The sequence below is a fragment of the Aptenodytes forsteri genome, unplaced genomic scaffold, assembly GCF_000699145.1.
Source record: "Aptenodytes forsteri isolate BGI_AS27 unplaced genomic scaffold, ASM69914v1 Scaffold289, whole genome shotgun sequence".
In the NCBI taxonomy this organism is placed as follows: Eukaryota; Metazoa; Chordata; class Aves; order Sphenisciformes; family Spheniscidae; genus Aptenodytes; species Aptenodytes forsteri.
The window spans coordinates 1,201,429-1,227,591 of record NW_008795025.1 but is presented as its reverse complement, the minus strand read 5'-3'; the positions used below and the strand labels follow the sequence as shown (position 1 = coordinate 1,227,591).

At 41.2% G+C, this 26,163-nt stretch overlaps 1 protein-coding gene across 2 annotated transcripts in view; it reads left to right on the top strand.

The window, feature by feature from the left end:
- The first annotated feature begins 7,233 nt into the window (after positions 1-7,233).
- SMG7 (SMG7, nonsense mediated mRNA decay factor) overlaps positions 7,234-26,163 on the top strand; it is a 47,290-nt gene continuing 28,360 nt past the window's right edge. For both annotated transcript variants that reach the window (XM_019471167.1, XM_009275839.2), the window contains exons 1-5: positions 7,234-7,320; positions 7,683-7,834; positions 21,766-21,797; positions 23,102-23,219; positions 24,176-24,308. In XM_019471167.1, the coding sequence (XP_019326712.1) occupies positions 7,806-7,834; positions 21,766-21,797; positions 23,102-23,219; positions 24,176-24,308 (312 nt within the window). In that variant the 5' untranslated portion in view covers positions 7,234-7,320; positions 7,683-7,805. The remainder of the gene's footprint in view (positions 7,321-7,682; positions 7,835-21,765; positions 21,798-23,101; positions 23,220-24,175; positions 24,309-26,163) is intronic.

The window sequence follows — 26,163 nt, the reverse complement described above, 5'->3', positions numbered from 1 at the left end:
AGCGGGGGCCGAGGCGGGACGGAGCCGCGTACCCGCAAGCGGGTGGCCCGGGCTGCCGCTTACCTGAGGGCGGTCCGGCGCGGCGAGGACTCCCCGGCAAGGTCAAGCTGGTGCCTTGGAGCCGCGGAGAGGGCAGGGGAGCTCACCGGCTTCACTGCCGGAATTCTCCAACCCCTTTCGAGTAGGTGCCGTGATAACCCGGCGCTGCGGAGCGACTGCAAAGTTTGACCCCGGTGGTGAAGCGAAACCTGCACTCGCAGCCCCGTGAGGTGCTCTGGGAGAACGGGAGTAGCAGGAGTTGTGTCTCAGCCCTCGCCAGTCAGCCAGCGGCCTGCTGTCTGTCAGCGGCCAGCCTCTGTCGCAGCTTGTACAATTGATTGTTTTTTGGGGACAGTCAGCTGAGGGTCTGGGAGAGAAACGAGTCCGCCGGGGCTGTGCTTCTTCGAAACGCTTCGCTGAACAGAAACGCTCCCGAGTCCCTGAAATCGAGAGTGCTAGATGCTGCACGTTGATATGAGCAGAACTTTGATAGGCTTTTGGGTGAACTTATCTTTTGGGTATGAAACGCTCTTTCTCTAGTGATTTTGGAAAGGAGCATTGCGAGATACAAACAGCTCTTCGGTAGCTGTAAAATGATAAATACCACGTTGTCTGTGACGTGTTGCCCCCCCCCCCCCCCCCCCCCCCCCGCGCTGTTCCCCCCCCCCCCCCCCCTTCTAGAGCACCTCATGGAAAAGGTGTAGATAAGCCAAAAGGGCATGAGCATTCTTTCTGAAGAGTTCAGGGCTTGGGAAGGATTTCTAAGGAGTGAATTCAAGGAGATTTTTACATTTCCGAAACACTTTCTATCCAGGGTTCTGAAACACTTCAGCTATCTTCCCTTACTGATTCTCCAAACCTTCCTCTTCCTCCTCATCTTGTCATGTATCTCTGTCTGCCTCCTTCTGGTAGTCCAGATCCTGTCTCAAGTTTATCTTTTCAAAAAAGAAGAAAAAAAAGTAATCTTTTTCTCGAATAGCAAGTTTATGGGCCTTTTTCTCTTCCAGGCTGCTAACCTATGCTGTCTTAGAAACTTCTTTGTTCTTTCTTTCCCATTACATTATGGAAAAAGCTCTCCTCTACCAGTAAAAGACTTGCTTTTGTATTTTAGTATATGTCTTAATAATGTTGTAACCTCTTGCTCCCCCCTCCCTCCCCAATACTATAAGTCTTCAGCTGCCTTGCGTCATTACAAGGCAGTACTGCTGAGTCGCACTTCTCCTGCCCCAGTCACCTTCCTGCACCACCAGACTCTTTCTTAGCGTTCTGTATTCTGCTGCACCAAGCTCGAGATCCTCCTTGCTGGCAAGCAAGTGGGCAGTAATCACCTGTTTCTCCTAGCTTTGTTCCTCCAACACCGTAGCTCATCCTGGGCCTTTATCACTTTTTCCTGACTGCTTTGTTTGTATTGTGCCTAATACAACGGGACTGAAGCATCTGCGCACTAATGTATTACAAGTAATGACTCCTGTCTTTGTCACCAAGAACCTTATCTCCTCAAAAAAACCCCAAAAAACCAACAACCCAAAAACAGGACAATCCCCCTCCCAAACTTTTCAAGCACTTTGTAGTCACTAATCTTCACCTTCTCCCTCTAAAGAACATTTGGGTTTGTTCCTCTGTGTAGAAGGTAAGCTCGGGGATGGTTTCCTTAAAAGCTGTGAAATGCTTTTTACATCCACAGAGTGTATATTTAAATTGTTTTATTTGCATAGGGTAGAAATTGAGCTGCGGATTACTGCAGCCCAAGCTCATAAAGAGAACTAGGAATAGAGCCTCAAACTCTCAGAGCCAGTTCTGTTAGTCCTTTGCCTTAAGGAGGAGGGCATCCTCCTTCTTGCTGTAGCATTACAAGCTCAATCCGAGTGTAGTGATGAAGGAATAAATAGACAAAAGTATAATGATATGAAATGACAGTTTAACAAAACATTGTGCCAAGTGAAGATGTGGAGCAATTAGTCTCTGCTTGTCTTCATCGTCTTAAAACTAAGGAGGGACAGAAACGTTTTTGTGAGAAATCTTTCTCTGTATTTGAAGTTTAGACAGAAGGGAGCTGAATTTCTAAGGTGACCACGTACTGGTTGAATAACTAGTGAAATAATGACTCTGCAAGAATCAAGACGCTGAAAAAATGAGCAGGGAAGTAAGGACTTTTAGCTGGACTGCCTTAACTCCTCCACTACCAGTCTCTTGCTTTCTGTATAAATGTATATGAATCAACTGTTTTAAAATGCTGTCCTTAAAAGATTGTACCCCTTCAGTCAAAGTGCAAGAACTGAGAAACACCTGAGACTCCTGTAGGAGTCTTCCAGAAGGAACAAAGAAGGTCAGACTTCATGTACCAAGTCTTTCAAAAGTTTCAGGAGAGTCTGTTTTTAAGTCATCTTCATATATTGTAAGATAGTGTTTGGGGTTTTGCTATCCTAGTCTTATTATCCTTTTCAAGGTTATCTTTCAAGAGTACTGGAGTGTTTTCTGTCCCATCTAGTTTCCTAGACACTTCTCTTGGGTCATTGTTTGAATCACTTCTCAAAAGATTTGCATTGTATCTGGTCACGTGAGTAGACCTTTCAGAAAGTTCTTTCAAAGAGCTCTTAGGAAAAAGAGGCACAGTTCATATCTCTGTTCAGGTGAACGTGTTCGTCTCATCTGGCTAAAAATTTGTACCCATACCATTTGTGCTGCTTTGGGAATCTATAAGTACTCCCCATATATCAAATTAATTATCTTACAGTAAACATTTCATGTATCCAGCTAGGTACAGAAGTCACTTTTAAGCAAAATATCACTGCTGATAGGATTTCTAACATAATATACCACAGAAACTTCTGAGTGCATCCTTTTTATGAGACATTATCAAGCTTTAGTCCACGTTTGTTCACTTCAAGGAAATTATCTTCATTGCAAACTTTAGATGTTAATGTTCAAAACATAGTTAACTAGGATTCAAATGTTTAGCAGTTTGACTGAGATATGACTGTCTCAATTGCATTTCACAAAGATGTGAACTCTAGTTACTAGTTAAATATGACATTACCCTGATAAATTGTGGCTTTTAGCGCTCTGTAAACATAGAATAAAAAGTGCTTGAATTACAGGGCTTGAACACCGCTTAGAAATTCTAGTGCTGACAAACCAGTAGGTAGTTTCCTGTAGTCTTATGATGAGGCTATAACCAACTTCATTAAAGGTTTCACTGCTTTAATAATTTAAATTGTGGCTCTCTTTTCAAAGACTCATCAGTAGCTCCATTAACATTTGCATCTGCTGTGTCTCTTCATGGTTGTTCCTTTGCTGTCTGCGAGTCCGTGACGCACCTCTTGCAGTGTTTCTTCACTGTTAATGGAGGAGGGTAGAGCAGAGGTAATTTAGTGTTGCAATCTGTGCATGTGAGCATGTTCTGGTACTGATTCCTGATCAAGATGATGCAGACTTGATGTTTGTCAGTGCTGGAAAGGCACAAACCAGAATACTGTTTGAAACCCAGAATGAATCTCAACAGGACAGGCAGGGTAAATTATTTAATTATCTTGAGGGTATATGGAGGAAAAAGTTAGTAAATGTAAGTACAGTGTTAACAGAAAAACTTGTCATGCATGCCTGCGGCATGCTGCCTGGAGTTCACGGGATCACAAGGTAACTTGGGCTGCAGGGGACCTCAGGAGGTCCCTGTCCAACCTCCTGCTCAAAGCAGAGGCAGTTCTGGGGTCAGACCAGGTTGCTCAGGGCTTGATCCACTCAGGTCTTGAAAACCGCCAAGGATGGAGACAGCTCAGCCTTTTGGGGCAGCCTGTGCTACTCCTTGACTGTCGTCGTGGTGGAAAAGATTTTCTTTACATCCAGTCTGAACCTCTCATATTTTAACTTATGCCCATTGTCTGTCATCCTCCCTTCACATGCTGTTGTGGAGAGCCTGGCTCGATCTTCTCAATCCCCTCCCCACAGGCATGTGGCTGCTGTGGGTGCCCCAAAGCCTTCCTTGCCCCAGGCTGACCAAGCCCTGCTCCTGCAGCCTCTCCTTCAGCACTGAATGCAAGTGCTTCAGCCCCAACTGCCCTGGGGGGCCTCTGCTGACCTCACTCCAGTTGAGCCACATCTTTCTTGATTTGTCTTGATATCTGAACAAGACCAGTCAGTCTTGGAAAGTATTCCCTCCAGCTTTTTTATGTTCTGAAATGATTAATGCTACTTTCATACATTGTTTACTCTTGAATTTTAAACAGGGGAGGAGTAGTGGAAAGATCAAATACTGGGTTGGCCTTTCAGGAGGCACCTCTTAGCACAGTGTTTTCTTTGGGGGAACATAAAGGGAAAACGTTCCTCCCTTTTCTCTCTTTTTTTCTTCCATACAACGTGTTTCTAGCATTTAATAACTAGAATCACTGCCAATATTTAGTATGAACAACACTTCTTATCCCTCTTCAAGTGTGAGGGTAATGATTTAAAAAAGCAAATAAGATTGATGATGATTACTGCTTACTACAAGCTTTTTGTGGTGACCTATGAAGTAAAAAGAATTACAATAAAAAAAGTGTTAAGCAATTCCTCTCTGAGCTTTCTGCTGAAGGGAATTCATCTTGCTGAGAGCCCCAAGACATGCACCGTACCCCTTGGGTCTCTGGGCAGGTTCCCACCAACTCCAGCCGCTGCAGCGTGGTATCTGGGTCAGCCAGGCAGTGGTAGCCCAGCAGCTCTTACTTGCTCCCTTCCTCCTGTCATGGGGATTTGGATTGTTGAGCATCCTACTGCTACCCAGGGACAACTTGTGCTAAAGTCACAAGTTGGCTGGGTGTGCTATCATGACTCTGATACTTTTTTTCAAGCCTAGATTCCTAAGGAAACAAGGCTTGTGTGAATGTACTGCTTATCACTTTTTTCTCCTCTTTCTCAAATGGCTTTAACAAATTTTAGCAGTCGTAGTTCTACAGAGGGATAGAAGTTTTGAAATCGATTGTTGCCATTGACTTTATGAAAGTTAGCTGGTTAGAAGAGTGATCCAAATGAGTGTGCCTGTTGAGAGAGAAGCAGGCAGAGCTCAACTGGTGTGAATCAGCACATGCAGAGCTTCACATCAGCTGTGGCATGTGCTTTTCTGTGCATGGTGTTTGAGTTTGCTCCTCTGTACGGAGTTAATAGTGAGGATTTGAATGCATGTGCAGTTTAGCAGGTGGTGGGCACATTTTTCTGCTGGAGGGGCTGGCAGGAAGGTGACTATGTATGAATGTGTGCTGGCGGGAAGAGGGCTGCAATAATCGGAGAACTTGACCCTACTTGCTTAGTACTTGGCAAAAGCTTGACCATATAGACAAAGGATGTGTTTTAAACTTGAACTGCTCCTGACAGAGGTTTCTCACTCTTCCTCTCACCCTCAGCCCTGATTTGATGGCGTAAGTTTATGGACAGGTCTTCAGTGAACTGGACTGGGGAACTGTGCTAGGTTAAAACTGCTTTTGTTTTGTTTTTTACCCACAGAGTTTAGTCTGAGATGGCTTCCTGATCCATTCATCATGTTACCACACATGTGCTGACAAAAGGGGTGAGGTTGTGTGCAACAAGAATGAGACACTAGTAGTAAGGATAGGGTGGGACTGCTTCTTCTAGTGATAGCGCTCATTATCATTAAAGTGCTCACTGGCCCATAACACTAGTAAATAACGCCCCATTTCCTAGAATATAGCTGTAGCTATATATAGAATATATATCTTTATGTACTATATATAGAATGTAGCTGGTATCACTGCCACAAATAGTACCCCTGTTTTCAGTCTGGGCTGAGAGTCTCCCCTTATTTTTCTTGCTGCAGAACACAGCTTATTGTGGATGTTGTTACTGTGCTTTGTGCTGTGCTTGAGGTTATTTGCAAAAGAGTGTTCCAGTGACCTAGAAGTGCAGGTTAGTGTAAGTAAAGTTACAACTGTATTTATTTATTTATTTATTTTTGATGCCAGGGATGATTCTTGTAGGAATATGCAGGTTAGAACAAGAACTAGTTGCTAAGTAGTTTGATCTTTATTGAAAAGGAAAAGGTTCTGTTGTGGCAGTGAAACCAGGCAATGCTTATCTGCAGTTTTGATGGGGCGCTTAAGCTGCACCAAAGCATTTTGAGAAGGCTGCCACCTTCCCTGAATATAGGGGTTTGGAGGTTTTTTTCCTGTTTTGTGTTTTTTGTTTTTTTTTTATTTCAGTGCATGGTAGGAAGATACATCTCCTTGGTGAATGCTTAGCTATTTTATTGAAGTACTCAATATAAAGTATACTGTGATATTCAAGCTACTCGTAAAATCTCTTTCTTCTGTCCTAAGAGTGCATCTTCCATATAGCAGTTTCATGACAAGTAACCCTAGCCTGCTCCAGTGAGATGTTTTTTGCCTCCAAATAAGCTGATCTGGGCACTGAATTGTATCACTTTTACCTCAAGCAACTGAAAAGCTTCATTTAAATCAATCTATATGGAATGTCAAGCTGCCCTTCTTTTCAGTTTGCCATGTTGGCTATTGCACACGTTTTCAGAAGTCTTGGTGCTTCCCACTTGAGAAGAAAAGGCTGGCTGCAGTCACTGCTCAGGATCGCTTGGGTTGATGGGAGAAGACAGTGAGTGACTTGATGGATAGATGCTTTGGCATCTTCCCTGCCCTGCTCAGCCAGCAAAAATCAGTATTGGAGAGGAGTAATTGCAGTTCAAGTGCATGGTGGCTGGGGAGGGAAGAGAGGATAGTTTGCTATAGTGTCTGATTTTGTTGGATGAGGAGCTGCTGGGGGTTGTAGAGTTTTAAGGGTCCGTCATCACTGCCGTTGGATCTTCACAGTAGTAGCAGAGATCTACTAGTAGGAGCAGACTCCTCAGAGTAAGGAATGGTGGAAGAGCAGTTAGGGAATGCAGCTGTAATGTGTACTGAGTTTGTGGGAGGACATTAGTTACTGCTTTTGTTACTTTGAACTTGAGGCTTGTCCTCATCTCACTTGAAAACTGCACAGCTGCTGTTAAGCAGGAAGGGAATAAAACCACAGATTTGTTTCCTTAAAATCATTAGCAGAATTGCATACTTTGGTCCTGTACTTCTTAATGTATTACTAGGGAGGTCATAGATTTCAGTGGTGTTTCGTAAAACATGTTTTCCTGTGCTCAGGGAGGGGTATGGCATCTTAACTCTTATTTCTCCGTCTTACTGCAGTGAAAAGAACAGAGGGCTAACTTAATGTTTATTGTGGAGTGACACGAGGAATCGTGGAGCTGACTCATGGGCTGTAGTTTCTCACTATTTCATCCAGGAGGGAGGGCAGGTGGGTTTTTTGTATGTGCCTCTTGAGCACTCGTGTTGTTGCATGCAGTATCTTGTTGAATGTAGCTTTACAGTCGTACTGGTTTCATCACCAGCTTCCACTTGTGCAGCTGTGCTCCAAGTCCTGCATTTAGGCCATATTTCTAGACTTGTCTGGCCACTGCTTTCCTTCCCATTTATTGTAAGCTTGGGAACTTCCTAGACAACGAAATGAGGGGGGAAATGGCTTAAGCAGTGTTCTGATATGGTATATCTCAATTCCTCTGAGTTAAATCAGTTCAGATCAATGTAATGCTGTGAGTTGGGGTGGAATAAGAGCTTTGAGTAACATTAGGCCTGCTTTCTCTTCTTTCTGTATTCCAGTAGGACTTTTCTCGGATTATTCACACTGGCTTCTGCACTCAAGGGATTATCATAAGGAACCAGAAGGCTGAGGAGTCTCTTGGGATTGTTACACAGCCGTGGGCGACAGACTGAATTTCACTGATGGGACTCAAATCAGAGATACCCTTGAGGTACTTAGGAGTCCTGGTAGAGTTAATTTTCCTCTTTCACCTTTAGGGAAAAGAAATGTTACTTTACTGAAAGTACTTATGATGTCTCTAATACATCAGCAGTCTATTTCTCATATTGTCTATGGTGTTGAAAGTATCCTCTAGTGCTCAGCCCTACTGAACAGTTTTCTGCTTCATCTAATATTGGTATGTGTAAGCTGATTTTTATTTTATTTTCTCCCCCTGACCTCTGAAGTATTGTCTGTTATGAGTCTGCAGGCCCCACTTGTCATATGGCTGAATTATCTCAGAGCTGCTCTCTAGCTGTTAGGAACTGAGAAATTAATTCTGAATGTGTTTCCAGTGAAAACTTTAAGGTTGATTCTGCCAAGTGAACATGGGGAAAACTTCTTGGATTACTTTAAAGAACCTTAGGCAGAGATTAGACTTTTTGTTTGGACGCAGTAAAACAGACCTTTTGGGCATCAAGAGTCTTTATTCAAGACTTATTTTGGTGTTTCTTGGTGCCTTGATGTAATGAGGCCTTGATAGTTGTTCCTATTTGATGAGGCTACAGCAAAGGGCAGTTTGTTTGGAGCCAGCCTGTTCTAGGGCCCCCTGGACTCCCCAGTGGTCTGTGCTACATTATTTATCACAGTTTGACTTCCCTACAGGTGTTGTCAGGAATAGAAAGAAATGAATTTTTGATAAATCCATTGGGAAGACCATTTTTTCCCCTTTGTTTTGTGATAATCCTATAAATTCTGCTACTGTACTTTCTGTTGCAATGAAAGTCTCCTGGTATTTGCTTTGCCATGTCCTGTCTTGGTCTCACCATGATTTGAAGAAAGCACGTGGATATTGCTATGTGTCAAACAGCTGCGACTGTGTGATAATCTTTTTTTAAACCAGGGTTTCCTGTAACCAGCAAGGAACCTTTGACAGACTCCAGCTTCAGTTCCTTCTGCAGTCAGTACTAGTTTTGGCAGTGCCTCTGAGCATTCGTACTCTTAATTTGAGGTACACTTGAGCCGTTAAGAGGGCTCTTTAGGGTAGTTTTTCCAGACTAGCCTAATAATAACTAAAAATAGAAATGCTAATCATTTGTACCTATGAAGAGGGGGGGAAAGAAGGATGGGGCAAGACTTGCCTGTTGAATAGATGCTAGTTGTCTGTCTTGAAGTAGTGTAAATACTTGTTGAGGACAATGCCGTGACAAAACTTCTAAGTGTAGAGGCTTGATCTAGCCAGCTATTCCCCAGAAAAAGCCAGTCTACTAGTGGGTCTGTTTTTTGTGAATGGCAATAAGAATAGTGTCCAAAGGATTTAAGCCACATTTTTTAATACTAAAGAAAAACCCCAAACCACCAAGAGTGTGTAAAAACATGAAAACTGTAGCAGCTCTTAGAGCTCCAACATCCAGCTGCAGTTACTAGTAAAACAGAGAAAATGTTATTTCAATATGAAGAAAAAGGTGAGATTTCTATATGGATTAATGATTATAAACTATATTATTAAAAGATGCAGAGCAAACTTGCAATAAAAATATAGAAGGGGTTTCAGTTTGTCTTAATACCATCAATATGCACAAAGTTGAACATATATGTGAAATCTTTAGCTAGAACAGAAGTGATAAACTGCCTAATATGCATTGTCAACATTCATTTGAATTAATACAGAAGGCCTTAATTTAGGAGCATGTCACATAGATTATGCTAGGACATGAACTTCTGTCAGTTTTTCCACCCAGTTTGAATGTACCCATACTATTTCATTTTAGATATTTATTTTGTTTGTAGGTAAACTGTAGGAGTTATGGGGCTTGGGGCAAAGACAGTTGTAGGGGATTGTGGCTTGCCAGTTGTGCAGTCCAGCTTCAGCTGAAGTATTCATCTTTTCCTGATTTTGGTATCAAAGACTAAAATAACCTCTAAAGCTTGAAACTATCCAGAAAGGTATTTCCAGTATCTTTCTAATGAAGCTGTCAAATGCTTGCTGATGCTGCTTGTGCAACTACAGACTATTTTGGTAGCTTCCATCATAGATGGCTAGGCATCACTAAAAAAAGTGATGTGTCTACCTGTGACTTTGTTATGTACTCAGAATTTTGGGATCATCTCTCAATCAGGTAAAATTTTGCACGCTTTGCATTAAAGATGGTTATAAAATTGTATTTTATATCGTGTAACTGATTCTGTTAATTCCTGAAATAATTCTTTGAGGACTACAAAACTAGATATGCTGGAGTGTTAAGTGATGTGGCCCAAGAATGTCTTGTCTTTAGGAATGACAGATCAGAAAGACATGAAGACCTTTGGGCCTCTAAGGATTCAGCTGCAGGAAATTTTATTTGTGTGGTTGAAAATGCTGTTGAACATACGGATTTCAGATTTGAGGTTAGAGCAGCGTGATTTGCATAGCTTCCATGCTTTATTGTGAAATGCTGAAATACAGTGCCAAAATTATTCTGTTTTAAAATTTGTTTTGGACATGCTGGTATCCTATACAAAACTTTGATGACAAGGTCCAAGCTATTGTGGTTGCAAAGTGAAATGCCAGGGCTGAGTTGGCTTGTGCAACCTGAGTAATGCACAAGTGTTGAGTTAATAACTGGTAATGGTGTAGTCACATGCTGAATCTTTTCCTGGCATCATCCCTCCTGGCTTAGTATGCGGCAAAGATTCAGAAAATGTCTTCTCGGTCTAACCAGGTGAGGACAGTCCCTGCCTCTTCAGCACCTTATGAAGGCAGCAGTGGGTTGAACAAGGCTGGTGATGTTTGCTGAGGGATTTGGTGAGAGAAAGGAGCTAGAGTGGGTGAACCCAAGGCATACTGCGATTCTTTTAGGCAAGACGTAGTGCTGTGCCGTTTAGCAAGGGGACTGGGATAGTCTGCTTTGGGATATGGAGGTGTCTGCCTCTGGAGGACTTCAAAAACAAGTAACACAAATGTTTGTCAGGAATAACATCAGGGTGAGGGAGTGGGCTATGTAACCTTTTGAGGTCCTTTCCAGCCTTAAGATTTGATCTTCAGTCTGGATGCGTTAGTCCATTGCTACGGAGCCTGTTCCTCAGCTGTTGCAGAAGGTAAAATGAGTGTAATGAACAGGTCTGGTCTGACTATTGAAAGGGAGACTGCAGTCTGGAAAACATTCAGGTTTTTGTTTTCTACGGAGTTTATGTTCAGTAAAGATCTGCTAAACTCAAAAAATTTTCCATACATGATTTGTAAAGCAGATACGGATTTGTAGTTGGCTGAACATCTTGTGAACTTTTCTAGATACAGAACTAGAAAGGACTCTGTCTTAAGGTATTGAAATTTAAATCTGAAATAAAATTATTTTTGTAAAAACATTTAATCCTCAAAAGCAGGATTAACCTTGGAAGTTATAAATTTGCTCAGATGCTTGCTCCTAACCAATTCATTAGTTTTTAAAATGGGAAAGGTAGGTTACTGGTTAACTGTCAGTACCTGAGAGCGCTCTGCAGGGCGATGGCTGCAGTAGCAGCAGTTCCATTTGGAAGCATTTTGGACCTGCTGGATTCGGCTGAGTGAGCTGCGCCACTTCATCCAGGTTGGTTTTCCTCAGGACCCGTTTGTGTTTGACAGGACTCAAAAGCTTCAGGCTGCAGCTTTCTTAGACAGGGGTAGTTCTCGTAGTAGCGTATCCATGCTGCTTCACTCCTGAGCTAATAAAATTTGCTATATCTGAGCTGGTTGGATTGGTCATAGGTTTCTCCTTCAGCTGAACACAGACAAGAGAGTAACTTTTACATATTCCAGGAGTACATGTGTTTCCATGGTGGAGACTCGGGTTTTGTAGCTGAGAGCCCATCTGGATGAGCCAAGCCGCTCCTGAACTTAGGAGAACCAACAGCAGAGGACTATGGGAGAGTTGTGTGTTGATAAACCAGAAGTTGAATCTGAGGTTCATTAATAAGCTCTCCTTCCCATAGTTCCACGCAGCTCAAACAGGTATCTTTGGTACCTTGTGTTGTGTTTATGCTTTTTTGAAATATGTAGTAAATAATGCTGGCTGTGTGGTTTGAGGTGAGAATGTAATGATCAGGCATCCTTTTTTTATTAGAAATTACTGTATGTGATACAGCTGCATTAAACCTGTGGAGATAGAGGATTTTGCCTCTTTTTCTTATTTTGATACTTTTTGGGGGAAAACAATTCTTCAAATATTCTCTAGTTGAAAAGTAAGTATCTTTCAAAACAGCGTTGCCCATGTGTTTCTGATAGAGAATGGGGAGCAGCTAATGAGACTCCTGTAAACTATTGGCAATGATGCACTGAGTACCCATTTAATTATCATAAATGGACGATATAATTCTCCCTGACTGGTGTTCAGCCTTCATGCCATTGCTGTGCTTTCAGAGTGTGGCTTGCATTTAGATTCAAGATGGAGAACTGAAAATAATTTTGAAGATGCAGCTTGCAATTAGGATCATACTTAGATGTAATCTGAGTGTTATTTGTCATAGCTGTCTAAACCATGCAGTGTTCTTTCACACTGAAAAATATCTTAATTATGAAAAGCTACTTTAAAACTTCTGGGTATATAACATTTGTGCATAGATATGTTTTGTGTGATGTTTACATAATTGTAAGTTTATAAAATGAATGGGGTTGGGTAAAAACCAGCTTCATATAATTGTTGAATGACTGCAATGAATAATTTAAATATCAATAATTTTGCTTTGGGCCTTATGTCTTTGAAGGTCTTGACTATCTGAGCATACATCTCACTATTAGTGCTTGGAGAGCACACGTTCAAAATGCTGAACTCCAGTGTTTCTATCGTAGTTAACTTGCTACAAGCACAGTATGAGGGATTACTTGTGCTTTATTTTTGCCACCTCTGGTGGTGACATCTAATGTATTTGCTCTTTCTCCATCTGCTGCTTAGCAAGGAAGACAGTATCTTGAATTCCCAATAACTGACTCGTCTTCAATGGTCATTACCTCCTGTGTCAATGTGAGTTGTTCTCAGTGTTACTGAACGTAAGGATCAGCGTTTGCCACTGGCTGAGGGGTAATATCGGAGGCAGGGATTGGGAGGAAGAGGGTCCATGGAAAACACCGAAAATCAGCAAGATATCTCGGTTTTGTATCCCAAGCTATTAGTGGAGGCTAGAGGCAGCAGGAAACTGCTAGAGCTAAAGGTCAGGGCTTAGAGGGCTGCAGGTATTGCCCTCTTCATGTGAAGTGGGATGGACTTTCCGGGGGAAATGTATGTCACCTTTGTAACTAGCTCCTAGCTGCAGGCACTGTGCTCTCCAGCTCCACAGGCGGGCGAGAGGGCATATTTTATCCGTGTTGCAAGAGTGTGGCACTAAATTGGCTGTGTAATTACCAGCCTTTGAATTGAATACTGTACACTTGCCTGGGAGATCTCATACAATGTCCAGGGAGGGCTGGCATCTGCTGTCTGACCTTAGCTGATCTGGCTTCTGCAAGGCTGACTTAAATGGCATAACTTTCTGAAACTGATTTGATGATATCCATCTGAAGCTGATCTCGATGCTCAGATTTCTGCATTTTCCATAATTCTGGACGTGGTTTTCATAATGCAAAAGCTGTTAAGAGACGTTAAATAATGTTCACTTATTTTAATATCTATTGTCTGCAGTTTCCAGCCCTTAACACAAGTGAAGACTTTACCAAGTCAGGAAGTGTAATATAACAAATGAGTACTGGTGTTATGATATATTTATCACAACTGAAACCTGATATTGTATGCACTCTAATCAGGGTGGATTTCAAAGAGAAAAGATAGTAATTTTACAAGGGCATAATTTGTTGGGGTTTTTTGTTTTGTTTTTTTTCAGAAAGTAATTCTGTTGCTTTTCCTTGCTCAGTCTCAAAACCTTGTGGGAATTACCATGGGAAGTAAGGTAGTTCAGATGCAAACCTCTCACATCCCGCTTAGCACTGTAGTCATAAGAACTAATAACCTTTCCGCATGCCTACCGAAAGTTCCTTACTGTGGTAGTGAGCGAGCAGAGCTTTATGATTTTTCTCTGAGATCTGTATCTTTTTAAGGGACCGGGCTGTCAATGGTTGAGTGGATTGGAAGGCAATCTTGAAGAAGTTTTTGTGCCCTCACGCCTGTAAGATTGCTTTAGTTTTGAAAAACTAGCTTGTCCTATGGATAGTATAAAGATTAAGGAGATACACATATAGATTATTCTATCTTAAACCTTTTGCCTTTGACTTGTTCTCAGGTCAACTGCAAAGCTGATGTGTTGTCAGCCAGTGCAGTAAATGTATTACTGTATGGATGCTGATAAGCAGACAGAGTGTTCCATAAGAGTACTTGTTTGTTGACTGTTTGCTATTAGAAACTTTTGTTTAAAGGTATTCCTTAACATACGAAAAGATATCCATGTCTTGAAGTGCCACATGTATTAAGTATCCATTCGTTATTTCCTGAGCATGCCTTTTTTATAGTTATTAAATTGTTTTTAATCCTTTGGTAATTTGCTCTTAATTTTTCTATACTGAAAATGCTGTCAGGGTTACCTGTGGAGCTACACTGTCAGCTCCTGGAAGGTAAACAAAGTAAGGGTGACTGAAGTTTTTGTGCTTTTCTTTCACGGGCAACATCCATTTAGAGGTTAGTTTTCTCCCTTATGGCTCCAGTAAAATTCCAGATAACTGGTAGGTCAAGATGTAAAGTTAAAGAACAGCATAGTCAGTATTTTAAAAATACCTTTACAAACCAGGGACTATGGAAAACGCAGCTGAGCTTTCCTGAGCTAATCTTAACACTGTACATTTATTCCAAGCTATTTTTGTTTGAATTGAAAAATACAGATTGTTGGGTATTTAGTTTGCAGGTTACTCTCCTGACTTGAATTTTAGAACTCTATGGAATAGACACAGACATATTGCAGATCCTGAATGACTGCCTATGGACTGGATCCCATTTCTGAGGCATTTAACTCATGTTTGCAGCACTGCTCTTCTAACAAGGCTCAGACTCGCTCCTGTGCTTGACGTGAGCTCTAGGCTGTAATGAGAGGGAGAGCAGAGACTTCAGTGGAGACAGTTGAACGCTAGAAGCCTGAGCAGAGTAGGAGACTTGTATTTCCCTCCCTGTAGATTAAATCAGAGAGTAAGCACATATAAACTTCCCTTAGGGTAGCTTTTACCTGTTGGGCACATCTTTTTAAAATCTTGAGATAAAGGAACTGACTTCCATGAAATTGGAGGAAAAAAATGAGTTTGAATGAAGCTGGCTGTGAGGGTACTTTTATCCAGGGAGGAGGATTGTCAGTTTTGATCAAACTTGGAAAGAGTTGCTTTTGGTGGTTGCTTTTTGAGGATGATTATTATGACTTGCTTCTAATAGAGCCTGGACTAGGAGAGAGGGAGAAGATGGGATTAAAAAAAATTCTGTGTCCCCATTTCTCATCATCTTTCTCAGCTGAGATGGGAACAAGAAGGCAATAGAGCAGGATGCCCTGTGGAGAGGGTTTGGATTCAGGTGGTGATTGCTTTGCTTTAGCATCTGCTTGCAGAGGTGGTTTTCTTACTTGCACAGTTACACTGATGCTGAATTAATTGTTTGTGTGACTTTGATCTATGGCTATAATTTGATAAAGCCACTGGTCAAAGAAATTAGCTGTACCCTGACTTCAGCTGCCTGTAACAGGAATAATAAGCTTTAAACTAGTTAGCATGTAAAATTGACAATAAGGTGGTACTGTTGAAGGTGTTTTTCATTGCCATATTTGTAAAGACTGTCCTTTCAGTGTAAAAGGCACATGGAGCATTTAACTCGATGACTCACAGCCTGAAGATCTCTTGCTATGTCAGTAAGAGCCGACATCATCAAAACCTGACTGCTCCCGAAGCAAGTGATGCCAGCACTTCGTGAAAACTATGGTCATTTAAATTAGGTGGCAACACTTGCAAGTTTGGAACATTAAGAACTTGTTCCATAAAGATAAAGCTGCTTAAAAAAAGTTGTTAGACAGTACATATCTGATGCACAAGTGGGTAGGTAAAGTCTGTACACAAATAAATAAAATCTGTATTGGGCTCCCTATACTGCAGCAAAATCCTGACTCCATCCAGTTGCCCTTTCAGGAAAAGATGTGTCAGGCTGTTAACTGGAGAGCTGCAGTCTGAAGCCTGTTATATTCAGGTGATGTTGAATTAATAGGTGAAGGAAATATCAAAGATGAAGTTTATCCACAAGTTCCCTGCTATTGTTATTCAGGTATAAAAATCTAGGTTTGCGCACAATCCTAAGATTCTATAAAGATATTTCTCTTTGACAGGTGGTAGTTAGAGATACAGTTCCTGTCTACAAAATAGTTCAGGGAAGTCAGAGTTATTTCTATATCTTTCAAAATCCAACCTTTAGCAAAGTGTACCAGCTGTAAAGGATTAGTGTCAAGTGAGTCTCTAAAAACTGTTAATAAAGCTTTATATTTTAGCAAGTGTTAGTGGTTACTCTTAGGAATGGAACAAAGAATGCTTATTTCCCATAAAACTGTCAACCACTTATATCAGACAGTGATTTTTGCTCAGTGCTGAAGTCCAGATGTGAATGCTGTCTTGGGTACAGTGTTTAGGGGCTTCTGAGCAACCCAACTCTCCCCTAAATCTGCTGTAGAATATTCAGTGCCCATGCTGTTAGTGTTTTCTACTGCTTTCCCCTGCTCTGAATTGGCACAAGTGTACTTAAATACAAACAAATAAACAAAAAACCCACTGAGGTATTAAACCATTATAAATTTTTGCTGAAGTTAACTATTATTTTGAGGAAAAATCTAAAATATTAGTTGCTGGGTGTTGCTTCGGAGTTCCTTCGGAGTGTGAGCCTTGCCACGTATTGGAATGATTAAAAAATAATAACTTGTTTTAAGTGTGTTCAGTGTATTTGACTTTTTCTAGTATGCTAGCACAGAACATTTACCTTCCCTGCCTAAAATCAGGGATTTCCTACATTTATTCTATATATGTTCTATTCTATATGTTCTTATTCCCTTTCAGAAGAAGGAAAACTTTCTGGCGGTGCCCTCGATGAGCCTTCGGATCAGTCACCTCCTGCTAAGGCTCGCTAGGCTGCGGGCACTTTTCATTGCGGTACAATTTCTGCATGTACCTCCAGGGAACAGAAGTGCAGGAATATAAATTCCTGCTTGGAGTGAAACTACCCTGACCATTTAATATGGCTTTTAGTTTGTAGAATATTCACAGAAGAAGCAATTGGATTCTGATTGCCTTTATGTGCCCAGCTGCCTGGACTCATTACCCATTTTAGTACTGAAAATCCTCAATTCCTTCTCAGGGGGGTTGTGTTACTGAGATTTGATAAGGGAACTGATACAGCTGCTGATGCTTCAGGGCTGCCAGGGGAAAACCGAGTGGAGTTCCCCTTTGGGCATGGTGGAAAGCAGAGCATTGTGTTCAGTGGTGTTTTTTTGTGAGGTCAGGGTTTTTCCACATTTTTTGTAGGACTTGTGCCATAGCAGATCGTGCCTGGCTCATCCTCACTGTGTAAACGAGAGGAGTGTGGTGTAAGTGAAGCTTGACTTTGACCAGTTGGCCTGTCAGAAATAGTGGGTGTTAGCTGGGTAACACAAGACTGCTGCTTTGAAAACTTGGGCTTAATTTTATTTGCTTTTCTGTGCTTGATAATGAAGCTTGTTAGCAAAACTGTGCTTCTGTAGAACTGATATTGCCCTCTTAAAGATGCAGCATGGTGTATGCAGAACTGAAAATTTGTTATTATGTGTGCTTTGAATTATAACAGAACTGAAGAATATATATTGAAACAGAGATGAGCTGTTTTGGGGGCAACAGTAAAATAGATCCATTTGTTTAGTGATACATGAATGGAGTTTGAAGTCAGGTGGCAATAAAAGGATTCGAAAACTTAATTTATGAAGGTCGACATTTTAGCTTACAAGAGAGAACTGATGGTTCAGAGTATGCATTTAATTCTTTGGTTTTCCAAGTGGCTGTTACACAAAGGCAGTGATCAGTAGCTCCACATGGCAGCTGGGTGTGCTGTGGGGAGGACTTGGTTTGCAGTAGAGGGGCCTTAGGTTGGCGTTTCAGAAAAAACTTCTGGACTATCACTGAGCAATAGAATAGTTAACCAGGGAGGTTGTATGACCTTTTTTTGTAGGATTTTAAGAGCAAATTAAGCAAACTTGTCCTAGAGAGAGAGATCCTATATTTGTGGGGTTTCCTTTCTGTAATGTTTACCAGCTTATGGGGAACAATGTGTTTTCTTTTTCTGCTTAGGGAAAACTTAATCGATCAAGAATGGTTAAAAACTTGAAAATGGAAAAACAAAATGCGTCTGTCTTGTCTTCCTTTGCTAAACCTGGTGGTTCATTCTAGGCTAAATGTAGTGTCTGAGCTCCCCTGAGTTACAGCAAAACTGGACTTTACATACTGCCAGGTTCTTAAGAGAAGAAAAGTTTCCTTTGCCATCTCTAGGTACTTAAGTTTTAATATATGTTATGCCTTCAGAACTTCAAAAGAAAGTCCTGACTACTGTCTTTTAAAGTTTTGAAACTTTTCAAGTATTTGAATAAAATGAAAATTCCTTTAGCTGTCAAACTATCTCACTGAATTGAGGGGAAGGCTTTTGTATTTGAGTTTCAAGTTGAACTAAAGCATTATATTTGGTTAGAAAATGATAAAGAATAGCTATCACAATATATCAAGATGATATATCATCTAACAGAGATACTTGAAATACAGTTTTTGAGCTATGGTTTGTCCTTATTTGGCTTTGGACCAACAAACTAGGGTAAACTTGACTTGAAGACTGAACTGCTGAGGCCAACTGGGCAAGGAGGTACTTGAGAATATTCTTGAAATGATAAAATGTGTAAGCAAGTTGTACCAAGTTTGCTGGCAGGCAACGTATTTTTGCACCAGAATGAGTCATTCTAATGCAAATTCAATATGAGGCAGTGCAAGAAAATAAATGGATAAAAAGGCTTGTTAAAAGATGCTTGACAATATAAGGAGCCATTTGCACTGTCAGAAATTCTTGCCGTTATCAGTGAACTCTGATTTGTGCCCACTAGGAGTCTCTGAGCACCAGCAAAGGCTCTTCAGTAAAGTCTGTTCAAGGAAAGGCAATGCATCTTTTCTCTCGAGATGCTAATATTTTGCCACTGATGCAGAACAAGTTTGATACCCAGGCTGCCCTCTCTTATTCTGGCTTAGCCACGGTAGATGCAGCTGTTTTAAATAAAAGTTGTTTTTAGGTGGAAATGAAAAACAGAGCATGCTAATGTTAGACCTACTTTATTAGTTCCTTTGGCCTCTAGAAAGTATTGAAATAACTTCTATACATTTTATTAAAAATTATAGTGATAATCCCCTTAGTGTAGCTTGTTGCAAGCTTATAAAATATAAAAGGCAGTTTGCTTTACGGCTAGTGAAGAGATTGGTGCTAAAGGCTCCCATTCTGTAAGCCCATTAGTATTGTCTTCCAAAAAAGGTGTTCTAAAAAAAAAAAATCTTTTTGGTAAAAGTTCAGGTCCAGCCATATTGTTAGGGCTATGCATTTACAGAGCATGTCAGCAGTTGCACTGATGTAGGGGTTAAGGCTTTCTTCATCTAAATTCTCCAGGAAACAGCTAGTCAAAACTTTATGAAAAGAAAGCCTTTACAATGGTGCTATTTGTATTTCCCTCTTAAAAGATTAGTACTTAACACAGTGGAAGGTAGTTCTGCACAACTAATTTTCAGAAGAGCAGTTCTTGGCTTTTAAAGGGCAGAGCCTTTTTGCCTGGAGGAGAATTTTGGGCTCGTGTTTGCAGGAGCAGTATTTGTGTCCTGCTCAGACTGAGCCTCTTGGTAGGATTCATGGCTTTGGCAACGCAGATTGTGTTCTCAGCTCAAAGAAAAAGTTTGCACAACTGGTAGGTGTTTAAAGTGTGAGCCAAACTGTATTAACTTGGCTGGCCGTTCAAAAAAGAGACTTCTGCACCTGAGCGAATCAGCTTTTCCTTCTGAGCAGCGGCATTTCTAGCTGCCAAGTCATAGCATCACAGAATTTGCTCAGCTTTGTGCTTGACTAGACTTGCAGGTCAGCGTCGCAGAGACTCCCGAGGTGCAGCACGCAGAGGAGATTGCCGTCCTTTGTCGGCTCTTCTTAGCTGTGTGGGGGAAAAGATCTACTCTTTCCCATCCTGCTAGCTTCAGCGATGGGGAGGGCATCACTGAGGCACCTTTCGTTACCTCCATGTGGGCGAGTCAGACATGTTTCTTGGGCTTTCAGCTTTCTCGTGACACAATATCTAAAATTTTCCTTGCTTGTCCGTCAGTAATAATAATAGGTTATTTCTTCTTCCAGTGTAACCTGTTCTTAGGAGTTGAAAAAATGTATTAACGCCTTCTTGAAAGAAATAAACTAAAAAAACCTTATCTTAATAGATTAAATTTGTGAAGCAGATGAGTAACGTACAGATTTACTTCTGGCACCAGTTAAGATATTCTTAACTTAATTAAAGCCCTTGGAGCATCCCATTGCTTCTTGGGTGGTACGCTGTGGTGACTATGGTGAGTTGCTACAGATAATTCTTGAATTTAATAAATAGAAATTTTGTATATTGGTAAGTCTCTTCACATCTTCCTAGTGAAGCACTGGCACTATTATGATACCTTTTTTTAATCCCAGTGTGGATCTCAAAACCTTCCCTATAATTTGTGGCCAGCAGGTAGAACCCAGAACAACCTGAAAAACTATTTTTACGGTTACCACAACTTCACATTGGCAAGAGAGAGTATATATATGCTTGTTTCTGAAGCCTCTTTAGGGATTAGGTGGTGCTTTCTCCTGGCTCTCCATCTTTCCCAAGCTGGCATCTGACTTTCATGTTAGTCGCAGTGTGACTTCCATCTAGTTTTTTTGCTGAGGGAGGCAGCTGGAAGTGGGTATTTCATATGCTGGGAGGATTCCATGTCTGGTATGGAAAGCTTGCACTCTGCAAATACATATAAACATTTGAGTGTAGCAAAAGGAAAGGGACATGTTCCACCAAAACCCAGCCAAACCAGGCAGCCTTGTGTCCCTTCTGCCTCTGCCTGCCCTGTGTTAATTCTGCGTCGGTCAGGTGGACCAGCAGTGCTGCCCCTTGAAGTTTTATGTACCGCTGACAGTGCTTAACCATAGCATCTCGATTGCCTGCTCCATCCAGCCATTGATGACCATTCGTAAATATTTATTTAATGAGGACTGTGTCCTGGTGTTCCTTTATTTGAGAAACTATTTGCCAGCCTCTACCAGCAGTTGGGATTTGCAGAGGATGTTCAGTGAAGGAGTGGTAGTTGGTCGCCTGTAGTTGCCATTCTTTCTGTATGTTCTTGTATGTTTTGTTTTTTTCTTGAAAACCTGATCAAACCATGGCTTTAGGGAGGTAGTGCAAGGAAGACAGGTAGTTGGGGAAGCCGTAGTCTTTCTATTGCTTCTCCTTAAGGAAAGCGAGTGCAGCACAGAGGGGCAGGAGGGCTGTAGCAATGTGCTGACAGGCACCGATGGGAGTTTGCTTTGCTCTGTGTTGGCTACTGCATTTCATGGGTGACAACTTAAAGTTAGTATCAAATTCCCAGTTACAGGTAAGCAGATATCACTAATGTTGCAGGACACTGCTGCCAGGTAAAGCTTAAACTATAGTGTAAGGGTTTTTTAGTTTATATTTTTTCTGAAAGAGACTTAAGCTAAGCAGGGAAAAGTGAATAGCTGACTTTTGTTATGGTATGAATTAGAAGAAATCATACTGTTAAACAGTAGCTCAAATTCATACTGCATGGGGTAAACTGTAGCAGTGTAGGTTGTAGGCAGCCTCTACAAAGCTGGCCCCACTTTCTCTACTCACTGTTGCATGAATGTGCTTTAGCATAATTCAATTATTTTGATCAGTCTGTTTCTAATTTGTTGTTTTATTGCTTTCTTACAGGCAGGCAGAAGTCCTGAAGGCTGACATGACAGGTAATTGCCTTTATTATACAGTTGATCTAGCTGCTAATATTTGATTCCTGTTTTTGTTTTCCTTTTGTGTGTTCCTTATGCTTATTGTTCCTAAGAATTCTCTGGAAAATGTGTGATGTTATGTTAAAGGTTTGTCCTCTGTATATAAAAAAATAGCATTTTAACAACTATGCCCCTCTTTCCTGTACCTAAAATACATGTATTTTTAAAGTTGACTTTGGGTGCTTTAGAACATTTAGAGGTGGAGATCATGCCCTTAGTCCTTTCCCATAGTGTTCTCCCTTTGGGGAAGAGAAAGAGACTGATCTCCAACCTGTCACAGGAACTGCTGTACTTGGGATTAGCAATGGGAAGAGGATCTGGCTGATTTTGAGAAACCCGGGTGATGGAAATGTTGGTCTGAATGCTACCATGTGTGTTACGGAAGTGCAACCTGTAGATGCTATGAAATGCTACAAGCTGTATGTATTTATGGAAAATGGAAATGGTTTATATTAATGTATCACCCACGCAGTACAAGCAGCTTGCATAATGAACCTATGCTCAGCTGTGCTTACCACCTTGGTGTAGTACACATAGCAGGTTGGTGTAGTCCCCGTAGGAACACTGTAACTGCCTGGATCCATCTAACCCAGCAGGAGTGGCTACACCATCAGCAGAATGGTTTCCCTGGGGTGAGGCCCATCCCTTGTGCTCCCGCAGCCCCAGCTCAGGTGATTTTATAAGGCATGGGAAATTGGATTCCCTAACTTGCAATAGCAGGGAGCAGTATTTGCATTTACCCTCGGTGGTGGAAAGCAGATGGCTACCAAAGAGTTAGAAAATGGCAAGCATGCAGTAGTACTTGCCAACAGTGTTCTCCTAAATACCAACAGTGTTGGCTCCAGGGGCTGTCCTTTGATGGATTTCTTTTCTGCTAATTTTTTCAGGCTACTCTGGAAATTTTTCTAAATTCATCCAGTGGCAAGAAGTTTGGCAGCTTAATGACTTATGGAGAATCACCTCCTTCTGTCTGTTTTGTTTTTTCTAACTTGCCACTGCTGACTTTGCTCATGTCTAGTTCTGGTGTTGTAGGAGACTGATCAGTTAATCAGTGATCAGTTAATCCCCAGTCCCTCTGTAGTTCTTGTATTTCACTGTTCTGATGAATCTGTGATAAAAGCGGGTGTTTGGCAGTGGATGTCTTACGCTGTGCTATGTTCTTTCATTTGGTAGGTGAGTGAAAAATCAGTTGGAATAACGCTGTAAGTTTGAGTATTACAAAAACTGTTGTGTCTTTTTTTGGTTTTGTTTTTGTTGCTCAGATTCGAAGCTGGGTCCAGCAGAAGTCTGGACATCCAGACAGGCTCTACAGGACTTATATCAGAAAATGCTAGTGACCGATTTGGAATATGCTTTAGATAAAAAAGTGGAGCAGGACCTGTAAGTACCTCAAATTTCTATGTATATATGTAATCTGGGCTGATGTGCAGGAAACCCTGAGACTTCCAGAAAAGCGATTGTATCCTATGAAATGGTTGTCTTATTTCCTTTAAAATGAGAGCTGTGCTGTGGGTGAAACATGAGAATGCGCTGCAGAGTCAATGAAGAGCATTCGATAGGTTAGTATTTTACCTCTGGCAATTAGTAGCAGCCACGTCATATAGGGGTGGGTTTTGGTGAGCCAGATGGAAGGGAGAGAGCTAAGAAACATCGGTCTTCTGTGCTGTCAGGGAAGGGCTGAAGTTTGGAGTTTCCAGAAAGGAGGGAATTTGCCTGACGCAATCACCTGGAGCTTTGAGCAAGGTCTAACAGGAGACCCTCACTTTAAGCCCTCTGAGGTAGGGCTGGGCAGAGGGAGGAATATCAGGAGAGAACTTTATCAGGGGGCTCATGGCATCAGGGGAAGATCCTGCTGGGTTTTCTCTATGCCTTGAGTCCATTCCCTGTTGTTTAAGATGCAGACATGGGTTGTAACAGGTTTAGTTGAGAAGCATGTGGTTCTTCCAGCACTCTGAGGGAAGCAAGATTAGTAGGCTGGCTGAGTTGTGCTGTCCATGCCTCCAAATGCTGAATGATTTTTAACTCACATTTCTATACCCCACATCCTGTTTTCAGAAGAGAGCTATGCTGCCTAAAACAAAACAATTACAAGCAAATATTAATGCTGTTGCAGTGTTAGCTATACAATATCAGGCTTGGTTTCTCTAGTTATGAGAGGTGGGGAAAGGTAATTCTTCCGTATTTAACATTATTTCTAATCTGAATTTTGTCTGAATTTGAATATACTTCATTTTCATGTCTGATGCTATGTAATTAAACAGTTCTTTCCTGTTGCTTATGCTATCTGCATAAGGCACTTCCAAAGTAAAAAAGGAAAACACTTCTTTTGTTTTCAGTTGGAATCATGCCTTTAAAAATCAGATCACGTCGCTACAGGGTCAGGCGAAAAATAGAGCAAATCCAAATCGGAGTGAAGTTCAGGCGAACCTCTCTCTGTTCTTAGAGGCAGCTAGTGGCTTCTACACCCAGGTGAGTTGCAAAAAATACATTGGCTGTGGTATATTTGCATAGTCTGGAAGCAAGTGTGCTTCAGCCTTGTACTGCTTATGTGTGGGTCCTTTACAAAGCTTTGGCTGTCAGATCTCCTATGCTGCTCCAGCAACTGCTCATGAGACATGAGCTCTGATATCATACCAGCATGAAGAACTAGTATTAATCTCTTTGAGGAAGGGCGGGAGGATCAGTTTTAGGTGGGTAAAATCTGTTCTTTTCCCTTAGCGTAGGAAACTTGCTGTTCTGGATCAAGCAGTGTACCTTGCTAACGCTGATGCTCTCGGTAGAACATGTCTACAAAGCTGGGGATGTGCTTTTGATCAGCCGCAGTCTCTAGTTGATCTCAGACTTCTGCAAAGTTGGTAGTTGTTTTGATGCCCCGTAAAAACATGGCAACAATTTAAGTTCCCTTCCATAGAATCTGCTTTAAAGCTAAAAAAGGCTAAAGCTAAAACATCTTTGGGTAAGATCAAAGGTCCATCTAGCCCCATATTTTGTCTCTTACAGTACTCTGCTGTGACTGCTCAGAGTGAGCATTAAGCAACAGAAAAGTGTAGAATGATACTTCCTTGCTCTGTCTCTTGCTTTCTGGCTGTACATTTGTTGCCTTCTTGAGCTAGTCTGTATCTGAATCATCTAGCTATTAGGAGGTCTAGCTTTCATTGACTCTCCAGTCCGTCTTGAAGTCGTTTACTCTGGTCTCTGCAGTGATCTGTGGTGAAGAATTCTGTATTTTAATTGTAATGTCTAAGAGAAATGACGACACAAAAAAATCCCAACAAACGTTAACTGATGATTTTGTTGTACTCTTAGTTCTTTTTTTCTGCCATTTCTCTAAAAATTCCCATTCACCTTCTCATTACTACGCATGAATTTGTGGGCCATTGTCATAATTCCTTTTCATTTTGAAAAATGTGAGACTTCTCCTATATAGCGAAGGATAAGCAAAGATAATCAGTTTTGTTCTTGGCTCCAGTTATTCAAGAACAGAAATATGTGCAGAATTCCAAAATGCAGATGCACTGAGGATGTGTGAGATGCCTTAATGTTTTGTGCTTTGTTCTGTGTCCCTTCCTTGTAACTCCTAATGCTGATGGTGAGCATTGAGTTAATGTTTTCCAAGAACTGTCTATGTACATAGTACATATATATTTGAATACAGCTTTTTTCTGAATAATACCTAACATAGTGCCCACCATGGCTGTGCCTTTTAAGTATGATGGTTGTACCCAAGAGTATTATGTAGCATTTACAATGTATAATGTCTTGCTTTTTTTTTGATCGAGACTCCGATGTGCTTACAAGCACATCTTCAGTCTTAATTCTATATTTTTGTCAACAATTATTTAGAATTACTAACTGCAGTTAAAGGAGCTTTTCTTCCCCTTAAGCAAAGCTGTATTGGTGAGTGCTCTTGAGCTAAGTATCTTTTGCGAGATTTTCAGTTAATTGCAAAAGGGTTGTGATTCCTGTTCATGTATTTATTCCTTACTGCCGGTGTTTTGCCCATGCTCTCCTTGCAATGTTAGATTTCAGCTTGTAGGTTATGGAGAGTAAGAGTCAGTGTGTGATAATGGCCTTAAAGTTAGCTTGCCTTTCTTTCCCTTTTCCCCTCATTTGGTGTATGCTTCAGCAACATTGTCACTGCTGAATCCGCTATCTCAAGTAGTGGTCTGACTAGACTTTCTATCGTGGCTAGTTTGCACCGTCTTCAGGTTACAACATGCAGAGTTGATATTCATACTATATCATTTCCTAGTTTGATTCTGAACATCTGCAAGGCAATCTCAGCTTTTTTCCAGAATCTGTTTATCTTTTTTTTTTTTTTTTT